At 39.0% G+C, this 25,045-nt stretch overlaps 1 protein-coding gene across 2 annotated transcripts in view; it reads left to right on the top strand.

Moving 5' to 3' along the window:
- afg2a (AFG2 AAA ATPase homolog A) overlaps positions 1 to 25,045 on the top strand; it is a 58,138-nt gene that overhangs the window by 9,101 nt on the left and 23,992 nt on the right. For both annotated transcript variants that reach the window (XM_056471695.1, XM_056471694.1), the window contains exons 12-16: positions 2,168 to 2,322; positions 3,224 to 3,433; positions 5,169 to 5,222; positions 5,473 to 5,552; positions 7,841 to 7,967. In XM_056471695.1, the coding sequence (XP_056327670.1) occupies positions 2,168 to 2,322; positions 3,224 to 3,433; positions 5,169 to 5,222; positions 5,473 to 5,552; positions 7,841 to 7,967 (626 nt within the window). The remainder of the gene's footprint in view (positions 1 to 2,167; positions 2,323 to 3,223; positions 3,434 to 5,168; positions 5,223 to 5,472; positions 5,553 to 7,840; positions 7,968 to 25,045) is intronic.

Below are 25,045 nucleotides of genomic sequence, written 5' to 3'. Positions count from 1 at the left end.
GCTGTTCTTGACCCTTTGGCGCCCTCTTGTGACTGAATAATAATAAACGGGTTAGTGTGGGCTGGGTTTTTTCTTTCTTCAAGTTTTAAGTTTAATTAAAGAGTTAGTAAAGTAAAACTGACAGCTCTGATCAATGTGTTGTGTGTGATAGATCAGTTTTGTGGCCATGTCATAATCAGGAGAATGTATGTCCATTATCCTGGTGGCAGAACAGAACTTTATCTTTTTATTCTGTCTACAAAAACTGCTGAGAACCCTGTCAGGCTTTATTCTGGGAAAACATCTTGCTCTATCTACATGATCCCCTACTTAAAATAGCATTTCTATTAAAATATAGTGGGAAAGGTTATTTATTGCTGTGATATAAAGCTGAATTTCTCCAGTAGTGTCATATAATCATTCAGAAATCAGTCTAATATGAGGATATTGATGATGGAGAACCCTTTCTGAGTGTTGAAAACAGTCCAGCTTCATGTTTTTGTGCAATTAGTGAAGCGTCGCAATTGAAAAGGTTTTAAAAGTGAAAATAATAGTGATATTCTGCATTATATTGACCAAAGTGACTGAAGACACGAGCTGTGAAAGCCTGATGCATGTTGTGGAGTTGTTGTTGGTCGCCTGATGCAGGTGTGTGTGTGTGTGTGTGTGTGTTAAATGCCGGTGTTTCCTCTGCGGGTCACAATGACCTCAGCAGCAGTGGAGATGTGCGGATCACAGCTGAAACACACAATACACACATTACTGACACACTGATGAGTGTGTTTACTGCAGCAGACACGCTCTCTGGAGGACAGCTGGGGTTACTGTAGCAAGGTCAAGACAGCTGTGTGCGTGTCTGCATGTCTATGTGTGTGTGTGTGTGTGTGTGTGTGTGTGTGTGTGTGTGTGTGTGTGTGTGTGCATGAGATGTGTGAGTGTGTGCCTGTGTGTGTTGAGGATGACTGTGTCTTCGTGTCTATGAGTGTGTGTATGCGTGTTTCCTTCTGAGCACAGATGCGTCTCTGTTTAAAAATATCACTATAAAGGTATAAAGGATGTGTAGGGGAGTGTGTGTTAATGTTTGTGCTTGCCGTTCATAATAGTGTGTGTCTCTTCTTTGTCTTGTGTGTGTGTGTGTGTGTGTGTGTGTGTGTGTGTGTGTGATGTTTTTGTGTGTATGAGCATTTGATGTATTGTGTATAAATGTGCGTGTGTGTATGTGATATTACTATGTGTGTGTGTGTGTGTGTGTGTGTGTGTGTGTGTGTGTGTATGCGATGTCACAGTGTTTGTGTGTTTGTTTTTAGTGTGTATATGTGATGTTGTGTGTGTGTGTGTGTGTGTGTGTGTGTGTGTATGCGATGTCACAGTGTTTGTGTGTTTGTTTTTAGTGTGTATATGGGATGTTGTGTGTGTTGTGTGTGTGTGTGTGTGTGTGTGTGATTTGTGCGTGCTCAGCATTCAGTCACTCAGAGCTCAAATCTCCCTCGTTGTCTGAAACTGATCTGCAGTCAGTGTGTGATCAATAATGTGCAGTTTCCTCTGAGTGGCCACAGCCGCTCCACCTTCAGCATCTCACACACATACACACACACACACACACACACACACATGAATGTGATGTCAAAAATAACTCCAGATTTCTCCATGATGACCTAGATAAGAACAGGTTTCTATAAATCATTATTTATTTACTGAAGCATTGAACAGAATGAAACTTCATCCATATTATTAATATTTCTCTGTCTTATTATTGTGCTCTTGTGCTTTATTCGATGATAAATACAGTGAAATGTGAATATTGTCCAAAAATATTCAGATTTAAATCGGTTTCCTCTGAAAATACTCCAATTTATATCTTCAATATAGAGCTCAAATGTTTGTTTTCAACATCGAAGACTACATTAACGAAGCTGAAAATCCAGCTTTATATCACAACAGTAAATCATATCTATAATTATATTTATAATTATGTCTATAATATAAAAATTACAAAAATATTTCAGTTTTTACTGCATTTTTTATATAAATAAATCAGCCTTTTGAGAGTAAAAAGATGTCCAATAGTCTTATATTAAAGGTTAATTAAATGAGTGTGTGTGTGTGTGTGTGCGTGCGTGCGTGCGTGCGTGCTTGCGTGCGTGCGTGTGATGTAGCTCAGTGTTGCTGATGTTATGTGCTTCTGCAGGTCTTCACGCTCTCAGGAGGGTTTTAGGCTCCAGATCCGCTCTCTCTGATGTCCAGGTGATGGACAGGGTGAAGGTCACGACCTCTGACCTCAGGCTGGCCATGACAGAGGTCAAACCCAGTGCAATGAGAGAGGTGGCCATCGACGTGCCAAAGGTACAACAGCTGACCAATCAGCATTCAGAGAGCCTGACTGACAGACTGACCGGCCAGTCACAGCACAGCATGTACACTCTGAACAGACATACAGAGCAAATACACAAAATGAAGCTGTCCATGTTGAAAATAGAAGCAATCACACAACACAAACTTAGGAAACCTTGTTTATGTGTTTGTAAGGTTTCATGATAGTGATGGCTTTTTTTTATTTAGAAAAATCCTTGATATTTTGCATTACTCTTCTTTTTAATTACATTTTTGATCATCTTTTTTTTTACCATCCAATTTAATATAAAAACAACAACAAAGGCAAAACACATGCATCAACAGCACTTAGAAGCAGCCATTAAAAGTACAAAATATAAATTCAGCACAATATTCAGCTCAGCATTAGATAATTTCATACAAACAAAAGTTAAAAACACTCAATGCTTAAAATCATTAAATCTTAAAGCATTAAAAGTCTTTATGGATCAACACTGAAATCATGTTCAAAGTTCCATGCACCAATGGAATAGTGTATAATAAATGAGTTAGTTATAACTGAAAATAAATGTAAAAAGATGCACAGGACATTTTCTGTTATACAATGAATAGGCTGCTGTATTTGCAGAAGCATGAGATAAAGGACCAGCACTTTCACTCAGCTAGCTGATTATATTTTCAAAAAGAACTTAAACTTTGTATGAATTGTAAGTTTATCTCTTCAATTTCGTCTAAAGATAGTAAAAATGCAATATTGTCTGGCTTTTTCTTGCAGTTCTGTTTTTCGTCTTACAATTATATATGCACACTTACAATTATAGGACATTTTTAATTGGTCAAATAACAATGTACAGTTAACATTTACTTCTGTGACCGAAATGAACTTCTGTAATGCTACTGTTTGTGTGTGCAGGTTCAGTGGAGTGATATTGGTGGTCTGGAGCAGGTGAAGCAGGCGCTGAAGCAGGCAGTGGAGTGGCCTCTCCGTCACCCAGAGGTCTTCACCCGGTTGGGAATAACGCCCCCTAAAGGTGTGCTGCTGTACGGACCGCCGGGATGCTCCAAAACCATGATCGCTAAAGCACTGGCCAACGAGAGCCAGCTCAACTTCCTCTCCATCAAGGTGACCAGCGGGCTAACCAGAGCGAACATCTTCAAAACAAAGCAAATAAAAAAGGGGCCAGGGGAAAAATACTATAGTGATTTGTAGTAAATACTACAGTGTTTTTGAACCATACTGAAGTACTTTAATCTGTTGTGGTGATTCTACAGTTGCTATGGTAACGCAACAACTATAGTTTTGATTACAGATTGATTAGTTGTTGTGTCACCATAGCAACTGTAGAATCACCACAACAGATCAACTACTGTAGTTGTTTTGTTACCATAGCAACTGTACAATCACCACAGCAGATCAGTTACTATAATATACTATAGTAATTGAGGACTATAGTACTGTAGTTACAACAACAACAACAGTAATTGATCTGTTGTGGTGATTCTATAATTGCTATGGTAACACAACAACAACAGTAATTGATCTGTTGTGGTGATTCTATAGTTGCTATGGTAACACAACAACAACAGTAATTGATCTGTTGTGGTGATTCTATAGTTGCTATGGCAACACAACCGTAATTGATCTGTTGTGGTGATTCTATAGTTGCTATGGTAACACAACAACTACTGTAATTGATCTGTTGTGGTGATTCTATAGTTGCTATGGTAACACAACAACAACAGTAATTGATCTGTTGTGATTCTATAGTTGCTATGGCAACACAACAACCGTAATTGATCTGTTGTGGTGATTCTATAGTTGCTATGGTAACACAACAACTACTATAATTGATCTGTTGTGGTAATTCTTTAGTTGCTATGGTAACACAACAACAGTAATTGATCCGTTGTGGTGATTCTATAGTTGCTATGGTAACATAACAACAACATGATTTGATCCGTGATTGTAATTCTATAGTTGCTATGGTAACATGAAAACAACAGTAATTGATCTGTTGTGGTGATTCTATAGTTGCTATGGTAACACAACCACAACAGTAATTGATCTGTTGTGGTGATTGTATGGTTGCTATGGTAACACAACAACTACACTAATATAAACAGATGTCTCAGCAGTTAATAAATCTATTTCTAGCACAGTTAGTGGACCGTCCAGGAACCTTCTGTTTTCAGCATTCTACTGTTTGAGACGCACTACTTCTATTTTTGAATACTATTCAGGACAGATAACATGCGAATTGGGATGCAACAAATGGGTCATCAACATTTCTAAAGCATGTTAGCAACATTAAAATATGCAAACAATGTGTTAATAGTAGAGACCATGCTCAATCAGTAATACTTTAATATCAGAGGAAATCAAGATCATGTGGAGATGTGTGTTTGTGCATGTATAGTGTTATTGGCTGTAATCTATAATCAGTAGATGCATCTGTAGATCTGTGTGTGTGTGTGTGTGTGTGAACTGAAGGTCGATGTGTGTCGTCTCGATCTGATCAATGTTTAGGAGTGTTTCAGCAACAGCAGGAGGATGTTTAGTCTGACAGACGCACACAGTTCAGAAGCAGAGTCGATATCAATCTCTGGAGGAGCAGTTACGGAAAACACACACACCCCCTACAGGAGAGAAAACACAGACCAGTGTGTGTGAGTGGGAGAAAGAGAGAGACAAGAGAGTGTGTGGCAGAGAGACTTTTTTTCAATAGTGTAGTCATTTTTTGAGGTCTGGATAATGCCATTTGTATCTGCTTCATCCAGCCGATGTGTGTGATCTCTAACTGCACTGATGACTGATTAATGAATTATTGACAGTAATAATGAATGTTTGGTCTCTGCAGGGTCCAGAGTTACTGAGTAAATATGTGGGAGAATCAGAGCGAGCAGTTCGAGAGGTAAATCACCCAGAATAATGACAATTATTGAGGGATTTATACCCATATTTCTTTAATGAAACACACAGCAGTAGTAGTAGTAATCATTAATTTATTCAAATTCTGCTCATTCTTTTAGTGAGGAATATTAATTTATGTTCATTAATATTAAACCTGAGGGTTAGTGATGGTCTTGTAAAGGCACAGTGCGCCTGTTTTCTGTGTTTTTGAGCAGTCGGCGATGCTTGATCTCATTTGTGTGTTTCTGTAGGTCTTCCGGAAGGCCAGAACTGTTGCTCCGTCTATTGTTTTCTTTGACGAGATCGACGCTTTAGCAGTGGCAAGAGGAAGGTAAACACAGAATATATTATTATATATATATATATTATGTTATATATTATTACATCTAGTCTTACATGTATTGACAAAATACAGCCTATAATTACATAATATTCTACAACGTTTATTTCATGGGTTTGTGATATTATATTCATTATTTAGATCTGGATGCAGGCAGAAATATGAATAACAGTGTGGTGAACAAGTTGTTGCAAGCTTGAAAGTTTGCATTTGTTCCTTTTATTCGTCTGTTTTTTTATGTTGGGCCTGCAATGAGTAGTTTTTAATAAGTGTAATTCATTATTTTATTATATTTTTATCTTATTAATTAAAAATGGACCTGAAGTTCTGCATAAAGTGAGAAAAATAATCATTTATGAATGAGTGCATCTTTGAGCATATCCTTTAACATGTCAAGAAGCTGCAGTATTTTCCATGTGGTCAATATTAACCCATTAAATATGTATCATTATCAGGATATCAGATGACTTGTATTGTGATAGGAGATTTTTATCATACATCCAGCCCTAAATGACATTGCTGAAGCGCACAATATGATAATTCCCTGTCTATATCGCCCTAACAACTAGAACAGTAACAGAAACAAATCAGCTCTCACAGCCTAACAATCCCATAGCAACATCCTGGCAACTGTCTATCACCCACATGGCAACACCCTAGCAACCACTCAGATAAACCAGAAATCGGTGCAGTAAACACTGATGTGCTGAGGCATAATAATGTGTTGTAATGATCCTTAAATTAATTATTTACATTAACATATACTCAACATGTGCCCGCAATTATTACAGAAGTTACTGGGCAATTCAGATTCTTTTAATGTCATCCCATCACAGTGTTTGAGCTCCAGCACACAACTGTGTGTGTGTGTGTGCGTGCGTGTGCGTGCGTGTGCGTGCGTGTGCGTGCGTGTGCGTGCGTGTGCGTGCGCGTGCGTGTGTGTGTGTGTGTGTGTGTGTGTGTGTGTGTGTGTGTGTGTGTGTGAATCTGAAACACAGTCATAAAATGTGCTTTTATTTGTTTGGCTCTTTGATTATTTAATTAATAAAGTGCCCAGTGATTCAAGCTTCTGACAGAACACCATGCACACACACACACACACACACACACACACACACACACACACACACACACACACACACACGCACAGAGAGAGAGAGAGAGAGCTCAGTGTAAATCTATTGCTGGTTTGTTCTGCTGAGTCAGAGATTCATTTACTGGATTAAACGTAGAATGACACATTGATTAACTGAATGTGTTTACCTTTAATCAATACACACACACACACACACACACACACACACACACACACACACATCAGTCTGCTTTAAATCTACCGAATGAACTTAAACACACCAGCAACTGCCTAGCAACTACATGAGAATCACCCGGAAACTGCCTAGCAACATAAAAAACACACCTCAGAACCCCTTAGCAACCACTATAACACTTTAGGAACCGCATAGCAACACTCTATCAACTTTTTAGAACACCATAGAAACTGCCTTGAAACAACGTTGCACACACACACACACATGCACAGAGGATGACAATGCTGAATTGAAATGAATGACACATAGACATACACACACACCACCAGAGCACCTTAGGAACCACACAGCAATGCCCTAGCAAGTTCTGAGTACACCATAGAAACGGTGTAACAACACCATAAAAATCACCCCATAACTGCCTAACAACACCCAGGCAACATCCAGAACACCCTATAAGCCACGTAGTAACACCTTAGCAACCACTAGAACACCCTAAAAACCACATAGCAACACCCTATTAAGTTTTTTTGAAAACACCGTAGAAACTGCCTTGAAACAACATTGCACTCACCCTAAAACTGCCTAGCAACATCTAGAACACTCTAGGAAGCACAGAGCAACACCCTAGCAACCACCAGAACATCTTAGGAACCACATAGTAATGTCCTGGCAACTGCCGAGAACACAATGCTATAACAATCACCCGACAACTGCCTAACAACCCAGAAACATAGAAGCTATAGAAACTGCTTTACAACACCATAACAATCGCCTGAAAACTGCACCCCAGCAACATTCAGAACACCCTAGCAGCCTCATAGTAATGCCCTAGCAACCACCAGAACACCTTAAGAACAACATTGGAATGCCCTAACAATTTCTGAGAACATTATAGAAACTGCCTAGCAACACCCTAGCAACCAACTTGGAGCAGCAAAGCTCCTACCAGTGTGATCTGCTGCTGAAGTGTGTGTGTGTGTGTGTGTGTGTGTGTGTGTTTTGCAGGTCTTCGCAGGCGGGTGGTGTTGCTGATCGAGTGTTGGCTCAGCTGCTGACGGAGATGGACGGGGTCGAACAACTCAAAGACGTCACAGTTCTGGCTGCAACCAACAGACCTGATATGATTGACAAGGTAGAGGACCTGCGTATACACACGCACGCACGCACGCACGCACACACACACACACACACAGAGGATGACAATGCTGAATTGAAATGAATGACACATAGACATACACACACACAGGCAGACACACAAATAAACACATATATAGAGACACACACAAACACACATGCAGGATGACAATGCTGAATTTCACTAAGGGTTTGAATAAGACAAACACACACACACACACACACACACACACACACACACACACACACACACACACACACTCAGAGGTTTCCTCCTGCTGTGTTTGAGGGTCTCCACTTCCTGCATTCAGAGGCTCACAGCAGGTGTCAGTCACAGTGATTGACAGCTCCTCCTCAGACCCCCTGGAGAACCTGTGTGTGTGTGTCAGTAAGACTCCGGGATTCACACACACACACGCACATTAATAGCTGAATGTGACTCCACCATATGGAGAATCACTGAGTGTCAAACACACACGCCTCAGGCCCAGGGGGGTTCGAAAGACCTAACGCATTTAAAGCAAATGCATCTTTTGATTCCCCAGTTTTTATTTTTTACAGACTTGCTGTTTTATTTCTGTGAAACTTTAATATTTTACATTAGAATTAAAGGGTTCATGCTTAACTTATTAAACTTAACCTATTTATCAGTGGGACACAAACTCATCCACATATACACACACAGAGACTCAGACACACAAACACATGACAAACTCTCTCACACACACACACACACACACACACACACACACACACACAAACCCTACACACACTCACACTAACATACACTACAGTTTCTTTGACACTTTTAACAGACACCCAGACTATACATGTGCACACACACACACACGCACACACACACACACTGACTCACTCACTTTATATATACTGTATATGTTCACACACTACATAAACTCACAGAAACACAAACTATATATACACGCACACACACAAACACTCTAACCTGCACACACACTCAGACACACAAACACAACATGAACTCACACAGATACATACTCATATACATACATTCTCTGACACACACACACACACTCTACAGTCTCTCTCTCTTACGCACACACGCTCTGTGTGTTTTGTGTAGTAAATGCATTTTTTATGTTTGATTTATTGAATCTCCCCTCTCTGATGGTCTGCACATGGTTTGTGTTGTTCTCGGGATGTGTGTGTGTGTGTGTGTGTGTGTGTGTGTGTGTGTGTGTGTGTGTGTGTTGTGAGCTGTGGTTTCTCTGTGTGTTTGATCTGCTTGTGAACAGTAGGGGGCGCCAGATCAGGCTGATTCAGTCCAGCTTGATGGTTATCATGTGAGGATCAGATCTATACAGACGCAAACGCTGCTAAAAACATCTTCAGTGCTTCTGCTCTTTATTCCAGTACTAATATATGAACAGTGTTTGGATGGATTTATTCTCATTTCCTGGGAAATGTGTCAAATTTAAGAGAATTTATGCTTTAAATCAATACCTGCCAGTTGGGTCTGAAATAATAATAATTAATTACTTCATATTTTATCAGATATGTTTAGTTTGTAAGGCATTAAACTCCTCTCAGAAAACAAAACGTTATATATTTATTAAATGATCTAAATTTTGCTTTTGATAATTATATTATTGATTATTGATATTATAGAAAGCATCTTTTTTGGGGTAATTAATTAGTATTTTTCGAGTCATATTGCGATAATTTATCAGATCCCTTTTGTTTTTGTGTCATCAAATGATTCTTGGTCTAAATGTGATGAATTTAGAAATTATTGTTAGACTCAATGCCATGTTGATGTCTGTCTTCTGGAAATTACGTTAGAGATGTATTATAGTCATTATTTTTTGGATCTGAGAAAAAAAATAGAAAGGACACAATCTAATATACAGAAATGATTACACTTGTTGTTTTGATGCTTAAAAATGTCCCTTTTCTCTAGAGCTTGTTTCTTTTAGTCACTTTTAGACATCAGCTGCTAGAGAACTTTGGTTTTGGCCTGTCATCAATAAATATAAATGTGATGCTAAAACTCACAGTAGGTGTGCAATTCCCTGTCATAATGAGGGATTCACTGAGTCATTTTCTCAAATGATTCATTCAAAACAGCTGATTCATTTGGAAACCAAGCAAGTGGCCGTCTTTATGAATGAACCGTTGAATTGCTGAGTCATCAGTAAATGATTCGTTCAGAAAATGATTCATTTAGGGTCAGTGTTGCTCAGATGTTCTGCTACTGTTCTAAAATGTTTTTCAGATTTGAAAAAATGTAGACTGCGCCCTCTAGTGGATTTGACATCCAAAACATACAACAAAACATAACGCAAAACAAAAACAAATAAGTAAAAGCAAATTTTGAAAATAATGTAGACTGCACCCACTAGTGGATTTGTCATCTAAAATGTACAACAAAACATACCCTAAGTGACATTTCAGATTTGCAAAAATGTAGACAGCGCCCTCTAGTGGATTTGACATCTGAAATGTACCACAAAACAAACCAAATTTGCATTTCAAAAGTTCAAAAATGTAGACAGCGCCCTCTAGTGGATTTGACATATGAAATGTACCACAAAACAAACCAAAAATTGCATTTCAAAAGTTCAAAAATGTAAACAGCGCCCTCTAGTGGATTAGTATCTGGAAACGTACAATAAAGCATACCTGAAGCAGCATATTTTAGATTCACAAAAATGTAGAGAGTGCCCTCTAGTGGATTCGTCATCTGACATGTACAACAAAACATACCTTACTTAGCATTTCAGATTCACAAAAATGTAGACAGCGCCCTCTAGTGGATTCGTCATCTGAAACGTACACCAAAACGTACCTGCAGCAATGTATTTTACATCCACAAAAATGTAGACAGTGCCCTCTAGCGGATTTGTCATCTGAAGCATACAACAAAACACTCTTGGAGAAACGTATTTTATATTTGGAGAAATATAGACAGCACCCTCTAGTGGATTCGTCATTTAAAATGTACAACAAAACATACCCTAAGTAACATTTCTGATTCGCAAAAAAGTAGACAGCACCCTCCAGTGGATTCGTCGTCTGAAACGTACACCAAAACGTACCTGCAGCAATGTATTTAACATTTACAAAAATGTAGACAGCGCCCTCTAGTGGATTTGTCGTCTGAAACGTGCAACAAAATGTAACCTAAATGATATTTTTTTTAGATTCGCAAAAATGTAGATGGCGCCCTCTAGTGGATTCGTTAACTAAAACATCACAAAATGTACCTGGAACATTTTATATTAGCAAAATTTTAGACAGCACCCCCTAGAGGATTTGTCATCTAAAGCATACAACAAAACTTACTTGGAGAAATGAATTTTAGATTGGCAAAAATGTAGACAGCGCCCTCTAGTGGACTTAGAATCTGGAAACGTACAATAACGCATACCTGAAGCAGCATATTTTAGATTCACAAAAATGTAGAGAGCGCCCTCTAGTGGATTTGTTTCTGACATGTACAACAAAACATACCTTACGTAGCATTTCAGATTCACAAAAATGTAGAAAGCGCCCTCTAGTGGATTTGTTTCTGACATGTACAACAAAACATACCTTACGTAGCATTTCAGATTCACAAAAATGTAGACAGCGCCCTCTAGTGAATTCGTTGTCTGAAACGTACACCAAAACGCACCTGGAGCAATGTATTTTACATTCACAAAAATGTAGACAGCGCCCTCTAGTGGATTCGTCGTCTGAAACGTACACCAAAACGTACCTGGAGCAAAGTATTTTACATTTACAAAAATGTAGACAGCGCCCTCTAGTGGACTCGTCATCTGAAACGTACAACAAAACCCACCCGGAGCAGCGAATTTTACATTTCGCAAAATTGTTAGCTGAGGCATATATTTCCAGTGAGTCCGAGCTGCGTTTGTCGAATGTCCGCTGGCTATTCCGCGGCTGGAGTCCAGTGTTGGTGTTGCGGTTTGAGCTCAGGAAATTGTTCAGGAAAACACGCAGACCTACAGCGGCTCGCTCCAAAATCCTCCCAACGGGATCCATAACCCGGGAAAAGCTGCCAAAACAGGAAGCACTTAAAGCTCACAACAGGAATGTGGATATTTGTGTGTTTCTCCGGTCAGAGCGCATGTTTCAGATGTTTTACAGCGTTTGACTTTGAAGACAGAGGAAAAACACTCTGAATCACTGCGGGGAGGAAGTGCGGGAGGAATCTGAAGGGTTATCTAGGCTTTCTGTCATCTAAACAGACCTGTGTGTGTGTAAGAGAGAGTATGTGTGTGTGTGTGTATGTAAATGTGTGTGTGTGTGTGTATATATATATATATATATATATATATATATATATATATATATATATATATATATATATATATATATATATATATATATATATATATATATATACACACACAGGTGTGTGTGTTTATGAGACTGTATACATGTGTGTACGTGTGTGTTTGTATGAGTGTCTAAGTGTGTGTGTTTGAAAGAGACAGTGATTGTGTTTGTGAGACATTGTGTGTGTGTACATGTTTATGCATTTGTATGAGCTTGTGTGTGTGTATGTGTGAATGTGTTTTATGAGTGTGTGTGTGTGTGTGTATATGTGTGTGTTCGCTTGTGAAAGTATCTGAGTATGTGTGCGAGTGTGTGTTTGTGAGCATATGTGTGTGTTTGTGAAAGACAGTGAGTGTGTGTGTGCGTGTGTGTATGTGTGAATGTGTGTGAATGTGTGTGTACGCTTGTGAGAGTATCTGAAAATGTGTGCGAGTGTGTGTTTGTGAGCATATGTGTGTGTTTGTGAAAGACAGTGAGTGAGTGTGTGTGTGAGAATACGTATGTCTCTGTGTGTGTGTGTGTGTGCGCTTTTCTGAAAGATATATACAGTGAGTTTCTGTTTGTAAGTATGTGTGTGTGTGTGTGTACATGTGTGTTTTTGTAAGATAGAGATAGAGAGTATGTGTGTCTGTGTGTACTTGGGTGTGTGTGTACGAGAGTGTGTATGTGTGAAAGTGTGTTTTATGAGTGTGTGAGAGAGAGAAAGATACAGCGAGTGTGTGTGTGTGTGTGTGTGTGTCTCATTTTGTGTGGTTGCAAAGAAAAGCGAGTGTGTGTGGAGCCCCGGGGGACGCGGGTCAGTGTGGAGAACAGGTAACTAGATCTGCACAGGGAGGATGGGAGGATCGGAGCTGCAGGAATCTGGTGTATCCGGCACAGAGATCCTGACAGGTATCAGACTTCAAGCGGCCTAATGGTGTCCGATTCCTACACACACACACACACACACACACACACACACACACACACACACACTGCAACAACCTGACGTGAAGATATCAGTGAGTAAATCATGTTCATAAGCACAAACAGCTCTGCAAAGCTGCCGAGAGCTGGTCTGGGTTTATTACAGCACTAAATCAATGACCAATAGGAATCAGAGCTATTATTGGAGCATCGCAGAGCTTTTAATTGGACATTTTGTTCTCTTTATTAAAATTGAAATATATTGAAGCCTGTCAGTCTAGAATTCAGCTTATGATGCAGAAGATGTCGCTGTGGCTTTTTATTTATTATATATTGTCTGATTCACCTGTGAAAATAGTTCAGTTAGGCCAGAGTTGCACATTTGTGAATCATTCTTAATGAATCTTTTCTTTTTGAATGAATCATTTGGGTCAGCGAATCAGTGATCTATTCATAAAGACAATCTCTTATGTTGTTTCTGGATGAATCAGCTGTTTGAATGAATCATTTGGGTCAGCGAATCAGTGATCTATTCATAAAGACAATCTCTTATGTTGTTTCTGGATGAATCAGCTGTTTGAATGAATCATTTGGGTCAGCGAATCAGTGATCTATTCATAAAGACAATCTCTTATGTTGTTTCTGGATGAATCAGCTGTTTAAATGAATCATGTGGGTCAGCGAATCAATGATCTGTTCATAAAGACAATCTCTTATGTTGTTTCTGGATGAATCAGCTGTTTAAATGAATCATTTGGGTCAGCGAATCAATGATCTGTTCATAAAGACAATCTCTTATGTTGTTTCTGGATGAATCAGCTGTTTAAATGAATCATTTGGGTCAGCGAATCAGTGATCTATTCATAAAGACAATCTCTTATGTTGTTTCTGGATGAATCAGCTGTTTGAATGAATCATTTGGGTCAGCGAATCAGTGATCTATTCATAAAGACAATCTCTTATGTTGTTTCTGGATGAATCAGCTGTTTGAATGAATCATTTGGGTCAGCGAATCAGTGATCTATTCATAAAGACAATCTCTTATGTTGTTTCTGGATGAATCAGCTGTTTAAATGAATCATTTGGTTCAGCGAATCAATGATCTGTTCATAAAGACAATCTCTTATGTTGTTTCTGGATGAATCAGCTGTTTAAATGAATCATTTGGGTCAGCGAATCAGTGATCTATTCATAAAGACAATCTCTTATGTTGTTTCTGAATGAATCAGCTGTTTAAATGAATCATTTGGGTCAGCGAATCAGTGATCTATTCATAAAGACAATCTCTTATGTTGTTTCTGGATGAATCAGCTGTTTAAATGAATCATTTGGGTCAGCGAATCAGTGATCTATTCATAAAGACAATCTCTTATGTTGTTTCTGGATGAATCAGCTGTTTGAATGAATCATTTGGGTCAGCGAATCAGTGATCTATTCATAAAAAAAGCATTCGTCTTTTCTGGATGAATCAGGTGTTCTGAGTGAATCATTTTGGTCAGTGAATCAGTGATCTATTCATAAAGAATCACTTGTTTTTTCGGAATGATTCAGCAATTTTGCATGAATCGTTTGAACAAGTGAATCAGTGATTTATTCATAAGGACAATCTCATGTTATTTCTGGATGAATCAGCTGTTTTGAATGAATCATTTGGGTCTGTGAATCCATGATCTATTCATAAAGAATCACTTATTTTTTCTGAATGATTCAGCAGTTATGAATGAATCGTTTGAATAAGTAAATCAGTGGTTTATTCATAAAGATAGCCACTTGTCATTTCTAAATGAATCAGCTGTTTTGAATGAATCATTTGAGTCAGTGAATCAGTGATCTATTCATAAAGACAATCTCTTATGTTATTTCTAGATGAATCAGCTGTTTGAATAAATCATGTGGGTCAGCGAATCAGTGATCTATTCATAAAGACAGTCGCTTGTCATATCTGAATGAATCAACTGTTTTGAATGAATCATTTTAATGAGTGTTTGTGTGTGTCAGAGAGAGTGTGTGTTTGTAAGAGTATGCATTTGTGTGTTTGTGAGACAGTGAGTGTGTATGTATGAATATGTGTGTGTTTGTGAGTGTATGCATGTATGTGTGTGTTTGTGTGTGTGTGTGTCTGTGTATATCTTTGTATGAGTGTGTGTGTGTGTACATTGTTAGAATAGAGAATGAGTGTGTGCGTGAAGCCATGATAGAAGCTAATTATCCAAAATAAGAGATGTGTGTGAGTATGTGTGTTTATGAGACAGATAGAGTGTGTGTCCGTGTGAAGTTGTGTTTGTGAATGTAAGCGTGCATGTGTGTGTTTGTATGAGTGTGGGTGCATGTATGCATTGTTAAAATAAAGAGTGAGTGTGTGTGAAGCTATGATAAAAGCTAATTATCAACATAAGAGATGTGTGTGTGTGTGTGTGTGTGTGTGCATTGTTAATAGCAACCAAAATATGAACTAAATTAAAGGGAAAGGGGTTTATTTTTTATTTTCTATTTGTTGTTCTAGTTCGATTGTCTTTGTGTGTTTTTTAATTCGTGTATAGAGACGTGCAGTGAGTGCGTGTTGATTTGAGGAATGTTCTTGCGCTCCGGATGGTGGGACGGCGGATCTCTCGCTTGTGTAATCCAGAGCTGTTGTGTCATTTTCAACTTGAGCGACGGTTGAAAACATTCCCTTTGCGTTCAGCTTAACGGAACTGGATTTAGATGATACAAAAGATCAGCCAACACACACACACACACACACACACACACACACACGCACGCACCGCTTCCGACGCTGGGCTTAGTGCTTTAGAGAGCGCAGACAGAAAGAGCAGGAAATGAAGGCTCTTTGTGTGCTGATTCTGGCAGGGATTTCCAGCATGTGCAGTCTTGCCTTTCTGGCTGATCAGACCACCAGAACTTCAGCTCAGGAAATCTCCCTCCCTGCCGAAATCCTTCAAGATTAAACACCGTCCTTAAACCTGTGTGCTGTTCAGATTGACTCCCCCTTTAGTTATGTTGGTGCTGTTTTTGCTCTATTGACTCCCATTATAAGGACATTTATTGATTGCAAAGCCATAACAGCATACACTCACCGGCCACTTTATTAGGTACACCTTACTAGTACCGGGTTGGACCCCCTATTTCCTTCAGAACCGCCTTAATCCTTCGTGTCAGAGATTCAACAAGCTACTGGAAATATTCCTCAGAGATTTTGCTCCATATTGACATGATAGCATCACACAGTTGCTGCAGATTTGTCTCCCGTTCCACCACATCCCAAAGTTGCTCTATTGGATTGAGATCTGGTGACTGTGGAGGCCATTTGAGTACAGTGAACTCATTGTCATGTTCAAGAAACCAGTCTGAGATGACCAGTCAGAAGATGGAGACACTGTGCTCATAAAGGGATGGACATGGTCAGAACAATACTCAGGTAGGCTGTGGTGTTGACATCATGCTCAATTGGTACTAATGGACCCAAAGAAAATCTCCCCCACACCATTACACCACCACCAGCAGCCTGAACCGCTGATACAAGGCAGGATGGATCCATGCTTTCATGTTGTTGAGGCCAAATTGTGAGCCGAGCATCCGAATGTGTCAGCAGAAATGGAGACTCATCAGACCAGGCAACGTTTCTCCAATCTTCTATTGTCCAGTTTTGGTGAGCCTGTGTGAATTGTAGCCTCAGTTTCCTGTTCTTAGCTGACAGGAGCGGCACCCGGTGTGGTCTTCTGCTGCTGTAGATTGGTCGGTTGTGCATTTGACCATGTCTAAATGCCTATATTCATTGAGTTGCTGCCATTTGATTGGCTGATTAGAAATATGCATCTTTCAGATGAGATGTTAAACCGAGGTCCTGACATCCTGGCCAAATTCCCACGGACCCCTGTCCATCATGCCCTCTTAACCATCTCCATATCATAATTGGCTTCATCACTCTGTCCCTCTCCACCAATCAGCTGGTGTGCGGTCTGGCACAATATGGCTGCCGTCATGTCATCCGGGTGGATGCTGCACACTCGTGCTGGATGAGGAGATTCACCACAGAAATGTGTGTAAAGCGCTTTGAGTGTTCAGAAAAGCGCTATAGAAATGTAAGAAATTATTATTAAGTAATGATTATCTGCTGTCATGGCTTTGCAGTCAATAAATGTGATTATAATGGAAATCAATGGGGAAAACAGCTCCAAAATAACCAGAGGGGAGTCAATCTGAACAGTGTGTTGTTAACATTTTCAAAGCATTTCCCCTAAATATGTGTCAAGATAATAAATGTCACCAAACATCATCCCGTTTTGTTGTTTTGGTAACGTAAAGTTAAAAACAGGTTGTGATGTCAAGTTGTTATAACAAACAATGTCATCTTTGCATTTAAAGTGTCACAACTGAGCAAATGACACTTAATAACAGCTGTTATAAGCATGCATGAAGTCTCTTCACATCCATGTGTCATTTAATGATCATAAAGGTTTCATTTCAGTCTTATGAACACTTCAGCGCTTCACTTTTCATGACAGTATGATAATCTTGGATAAAAACGTCACGGTATTCTGATTACTGCTTTAAAGTATGCTCTTTGTAAACATCTGAGGAAAAAACAACAACCTTTTCCTCCTATTAAACACTAAATATGTTTGATTTTCAGAAACATTTAACACGTTTAGCAGCAGTAAACATGTCAGGCTGATTCATTCGTGTAGATCGTAGCCCTCTGCTGTCTTCATTAGTTTCAGAAACACAGACTATGCTCCGCTTGAACAGGAATCTTTGGAGATCTTTCTGTTCTGTGGATATAAAGTAAAGCCGCTGCACTGCTCAGCTCTACAGCAGGCTGGATGATGCTGTATAAGAGATTTGGGTTTCAGATGTTTGCTGAATCGTGACCTGATCAGCAGCTCTTGATGTGGAGGCTTCATTTCTGCTGCCCTAAACAACGAAATAAAATAACAACACAGGCATAAAACATACAAATGCCAGAGTAGCAGGACATTAAAGCAGTTTTAAAAGCATAACCGCGGTAAACCTTTAAGCGGTTATCATCTCATGCCTACACATGACTTTCCTGGAGGATTTGAAAGCACGTAGCGCAGTTAGCATGCTAATTGATTTTAAAACCTACTAAATGAAATGATAATAAACCAGCGCCGTTTTCTGAGAGAGAGGAGCAGTGTGCTCTGAAACCCAACACCGACCCCTCGGCGCAGCCCACCGGCAGATGGAGAGAGCCGTAAATCTGGGCCCTCGCAGCCTACCGAGGGCACTTATCCCCCATAATGCCTCTATTGTGTGTGCTGGAGCGTCAGGATCCACAGACACACCGTTAAACCCTCTTACAGGTGGATTAGAGATGAAGTCTGTGACACACACACACACACACACACACACACACACACACACACACACACACACACACTTTTCTGGCCTCCCAAAGCAGATAAACACCTCGGAGGAGAACAAACAGCCAGTCAACAACACACACACACACACACACACACACACACACACACACACACATACTCTAACACAGACACAGATGCTCATGCACTCATCACATATACACTCTTACACACACACACACACACACACACACACACACACACACACACACACACACACACACATCCAAATACACTCTTACACACACAAACACGCCATATATGCACACTCTTTTGCACACTTATATCCCATAAACACTCTTACACACACACACATGCATATACACTCTTACACACACAAACACGCCATATATACACACTCTTTTGCACACATATATCCCATAAACAGTCTTACACACACATCACATATACATACTTACATGCACACACCACATATACACTCTTACACACACACTTGCACACGCACACACTCATACACGTGTGCGCATGCGACCATATCTCTGTCTGTCTGCCTGTGTGTGTGTGTGTGTGTGTGTGTCTCTCTCTCTCTCTCTCTCTGGTTGTGTGTGTGTGTGTGTCCTCTGGCTGGCCTGTTTCTCCTCTGGCTGGTTCTGTGTTTCCTTCCTCTGTTAATTGCTCTTGTGTCTCAGCGAGGGACGAGTTTCTGCCAGCGCGCGCCTCATTGGATGAACATTCATTATGTGCTCAGTAATTGTAAACAGACTTGCACACACACACACACATGCGCACCGTCAGTCATCATTATTTTGTCTCTATATGCTGCACAATACCATGCTCTTCCTCAGTATTTACTCTCGTCTCTTAAATCAAGATACTTTACAACACATGCAACCCCCAAAATCAAAAGATATGAAATCTGAAGTGACTTTATGCTTAAAACACGAGCAAATCTCTACTAGTGGAGCCAAAACATACTGGAAGAAAATAAATAGTGGCCACACTGGCGGATTTATGCATGAACTCACGTTTGATGCACTTTATTTATCAGAAATCAAGGATTTATCTGTGATAACTGTGCTGGAAATTATAAATAAATATTAAGAGAAAGTCATTTTTGCAATTTTAGGCATCATTTGTGTCTGTGTGTATGTGTGTGAGAGTGTGTCTGTGTGTGTGTGTGTGTGTGTGTGTGTGTGTGTGTGCATTTGTGTGTGTGTGTGTGTGTGTGTGTGTGTTCGTGTGTGTGTGTGTGTGTTGCATTCCTTTGTTGCCGAGTGCTGTTTGGTAACGACCCTCATCTAAACAGTGTTTACTGCAGTGTTGTGGGCAGCAGGAAGTCTCACACACACACATAAACACACACACACATACACACACACACACACACACACATAAACACACTGGGCTGTTCCTGTTTCTTTTTTTAATAGATCTTACAAAGCCTATAAGGTCAAACCTGCTGAAGCTTAAAGTTCACCTACACATTCATCTGTTTTTCTGCTCGCAGCTGCTTGTTTGCTCTTTGAGCACTGTAAAAACACCACACTAGCATCCTTGTATTCTTATTTTCCTCCGGGTACATGATCTGCCTGTTGTGTTGCTGTGTGTATTGTAATATATTTCGGGAACGTTTTGAAAGTGAAATGGCACTCGGTGTTTATTTTAATAAATTAATTCGATATACTGTTCAGACGTCTGGGCTTAGTAAGGTGTGTTTTATGAAAGAAGGCTTCATTTCTCAAACATCTGTGCAGTTTAAAGGGATTTTCTTTGTAAGCATTTAATAACATGACATTTGTTGATATAAAGTGATGAAGAAAATCAGTATAATGTGATTTATCAATGATTAGGAAACTGTTATTACAATCAGGGCTGTATTGTAAATCTTTTGAAGTGCTATAATAGATTTACAAGAGTATGAGACATAAAATGAAGTCCTTATTCAGTCTTTAACATGCTGCATGTGCTTACACTTATGATTGTGATGTATTGATGTCAAAGTTAATAGGCTGGAGAACATTAGGAGAACTAATCTGCAAGTCTTTAAAGAAAACATCTATTTCTAAAAAGAAAACTGCGCTGGATTAAAATGTCCTGAGAATCACATTGCAACTTATAAAGTGTATAATTAATAAGTCAACACCATAGACTGTAAAATATATGGACGGAGTATCAGTGACATCACCCACAGGTTTCTGAACACTGCAAAAGAAGCTACAAGTGGGCGTGGCCAACCGTCGCCATTTTGTTCGCGCGTCATCGCACTCACGGCGGGATACCAAACAAGGGCAAAGAGGCGGAGAGTGGGCGGAGCTACAGACACCTGCTGGCACTTTGCTTAGACCTGGCAGACAGACTTTACTTTGGGAGAAACGCTTAATACTTCATTACCTGCGACTCGTTTGTGTTCTGACCACATGTGCTTGGCTGTACACTATATCAATAAAGTGTTTAGACTTTTAAAAACACTGTAGAAATACATTGAGCCACTAAACATTGTTCTTATGACGTTTTTCTACAAGAGGAAAACGCGAAATACTTCCAAACACTTCAGATATAGTGTGTGTTAGTAAATGCAAGACTATTGATGAACTCCAGCACAACACTGTATGATAACGCTTCAGATGACTGATCTAGAGCCTACAGCTAATCAATCTGTCAGATTCTGGAGTGCTTTATGGGTCTAAAGAAAAATATTAATGATAAATGATCTTAAATTAAACAAATACATTTATAGAGATGGTGTATAAGTATATAACTTTACTCACATGGGAAACGAGGCCACGTGAATGGTTTGTGAGCACAATTAAGTGCACACAGCATCACATATCATCTGATAATTGTAAGAAATAACTCCAAAAGGCAGCTGACTGTGTAAAGGCACATAAAACAACACAAAAATACGATGAATATGCCGAGATCAGTGGCTAATCTGCCGGATTCAGCTGAGGTGAAGTGACGGCGACCAGCGAGACCTAGCTGTCACTCAAGTGGCCACGCCCTTAATTATGCAAACTTAATATAACCTAATATAAAGGAAATGGATGAGTTATAAAAAAATTCACCCCCTCACAGTTGTCATGGAGGGTAATAATAGCTATATGAACCAAAATCGTTCTTTGTACCAGGCTGTAAACACCTTTATTTCTGCTGTAAAGTTGGCCATTCTAACAGTGGGCTCAATTGCCACTTGCTCTATTATGGAGCCAGGACTAGCCGAATTTTGATGAATTGCAGTTTCAGTTACTTCCGTATTGCCTTCCCGAGGGAGAGCGGGAGGTTGCCGCTTGGTCAACACAACAAATGTTTCTTTAACTTTTTATTATCCTTCAGTTGTGTTTTAATCTCATTGTTAGAGATTTATTTGGAGTAATTTGTTAAAAATAGTTAATTTGGTTCTTAAACTTAAAAATATATAATATTTTCATTTTTTTTGCAGTGCAAACTGAATTATCTGGCAATACTGTGGTGGTGTTTGTCTTTTTCAGAGCATCAAAACACACTTTCCATAAGTAAGTATATAAAGGCTTTATTTTCTGTCCTCACACCTGTGTCAGTTCCTCAAGTGTGTTAACTCTGTTGGTTTTGAGATTGGAGCACTAGGTTAGACTTTCCAAACCCGTGACAGATGTAAAACACAGCAGGCCGGGACACCAGAGCTCATCTCTTGTGGAGAGCCACAAAATTTGTCCCTTTTGCAGCGCGGTAACGTTTGGAGCTAAAAAAAGATGCCGCGCTTCCCCTCGCAGTGCTCATTTAGAGCTCTGATTACAGCGTTCGCTTCCCCCGAACACAAACACAGGGCTGGAAAAACAGGCCTGCCAGAGACGCATCCAACGGCAGGACCAACACACACCAATTACACCAGCGGAAGCCACTAATGAAGAGCTGCACTGCTCCAGATACAACAGAGACATCAGACGCTCCAGATGCATCAGATTCTCCAGATGTTTCAAATGCTCTAGAAACTCCAGAAATATTTAGATACTTCTGAAGATCCAGATACTACAGATGCAGATATTACAAAACATCAGACACTCCAGAGACATCAGATTCTCCAGATGTTTCAAATGCTCCAGAAATATTGGATATTCCAGATGCTCCATACATTTGAGATTCTCCAGAAGCTCCAGGTACTCCAGACGTGAAAGGCACTCACCAGATGCTCTAGATGCACCTGATTCACCAATAAATTTGTGTCACTTTCTCTTCGCTGATAAGATATTCAGCCAGCTGCACAACGTTCCTATGTAACTCCCAACGATACTTCCGGGTTCTTCCCACTGCAGCCTCGATTTCGCTTTAAAAAATGGCGGCCATGTGAAATCAGTCTGTTATAAATAAATCATATATCACTGTTATTATATCACAGTAATGTCAGTGAAATTGATTTAAAAACCGAATAAATATAAATGTACACACATTTACACAAGTAAATAATAGACTCAGTGATGGACAACAAATCTGCAGATTTCTGCACATGCAGATTCCCTGTGGGCCTAAATATGAGCAATAACTCTCTTCAACTTAATGAAAATAAAACTGAAGTGCTCTTATTAGGTCCTGCTGTTACCAGCGATTCAATAAAACTCAGCTAGGCAGTCTGCACAATCACGCCAAGAATCTCTGAGTTATTTTTGATCCACTTTTGAGTTTGACAAGCATGTAAATGCAGTTGTGATGCTTCTCCCGACTAAGATTGGTGGCGAAAGTTAAACCGTTTCTTTCTCAAAAAGATCTAAATTGTACCTCATGCTTTAATTTCCTCTCGGTTAGACTACTGCAACTCTTTGTAGATTGCTCTACCTCAGTCAACACTCTCTCGGTTACAGTTGGTTCACAATGCAGCTGCCAGATCAATAACAGGAACTAAGAAAAGAGATCAGATCTCCCCTGTCCTTGCCCCATTGCGCTGGCTTCCTATAAAACTCAGAGTTGATTTTAAAATCCTCCTTTTCACAACTTACTTGTGTTTTTTGTTTTTTTATTTTTATTTTTTGTATTTTTTAAGTTTTTTTGTTTTTTTTTTTGTATATTTTTGTATTTTTTTATTATTATTTTTTTGTATTTTTTTTGTATTTTATTTTATTAAATTTTTTTGTATTTTGTATTTTTATTTTTTTTGTTGTTTTTTTTTTGTTTTTTTGTATTTTTTGTATTTTTTTTATAATTTTTTTTGTTTTTTTATATAAAAAAATGTTTTTTGTTTTTTTATTTTTATTTTTTATTTTTTATTTTGTAATTTTTTTTTTGTATATATATATATTTTTTTTTTTGTATTTTTTTAAATACAATTTTGTTTTTTTTATATACATTTTTTTTTGTATTTTTTAAAAAAATATATATTTATTATCTGTTTTTTGTCCTGTCTCTGTAATCCTGTTGCACTGTAGAAGCTCTGTCATGAAAACAAATTCCTCGTATGTGTGAACACACCTGCCAATAAAGCTCTTTCTAATTCTGATTCTGATTCTGAAAGCATTGCACAATTCTGCCCTGGTCTAAAGCTGTGAACTTATTAGGCCCTATACAGCTTGTAGGCCATTAAGGTCCCATGATCAGATTCTTTTGTCTGAGCGTTCAGTGTTACGGCCCCAAGGCTCTGGAACAGTCTCCCTCTGAACAGAAGGATTTCTTCATCATTGGATGCCTTTGAAACTAACTTAAAGACTTATTTTTACTCCCTGGCCTTTGATTGATGCATGCATGTTGTTTCTTATCTGTATTTTAGTATTACATATAAACATTTTCCTTTCCTTATATTCTTAATATAAGTTCTACTTTTTTATTCAATATCTTATTTTATTGTAAAGCACTTTGGATCAACTACGGTTGTGTAAAATTGTGCTCTGTAAATAAAGTTTGCCTTCTCCTGCAAGCATTAAAATCCTATTATCTGAGTATTGTAATTTTAAATCTATATATCCCAGCAGGATCCTCTAGAGTGTCGAATATGGCTGTGATTTTAGCACAATTCCTGCTTTCAGATTTAACGGGACATCTCCTGAACATTTACAGTACATGTCACTAAATGGAGACCCAAGCAGTTTTACGTTTGCGTGTGTGTGTGTTTGTGGTGTGTATTTGTGTTATAGTGTGCTCCGATGAGTCTGAACTCTGATAAGATCATTTTCCATCTGCCGGTCTCGTTGGGTTTATTCAGCGGAAACTGCTGGTTAACAACTGAGCGGCTCAATTTGCCCCGCAGAGTTCCTGATGTCAGATAAGAGTCTAAACAGCAAGCAAACCTTCTTCAGGACGACAGTGCGTTACCATTTCTCTGAAACTTGTGCTGGATACGTACAAATACTGAGTTGGAAAGATTAGTTCAGATTTAAAATGAAACTTTCACCCTCAGACCGTCCTAAATGTTGTCTATTAGAATATTAAAGAGGATGTGTAGCTTAATAAAAGTGGTCCTTGGTGATTCACACTGTAAAGAACAGTGGAATTTCTACCATCAAAATTGACAGAGCCGAGCAGTTGTGCAATACGCAACCAT

This window comes from Danio aesculapii, chromosome 14 (genome assembly GCF_903798145.1).
Source record: "Danio aesculapii chromosome 14, fDanAes4.1, whole genome shotgun sequence".
In the NCBI taxonomy this organism is placed as follows: Eukaryota; Metazoa; Chordata; class Actinopteri; order Cypriniformes; family Danionidae; genus Danio; species Danio aesculapii.
Note: the sequence above shows the minus strand (reverse complement) of the source record. Positions and strands in the feature narration are given on the sequence as shown.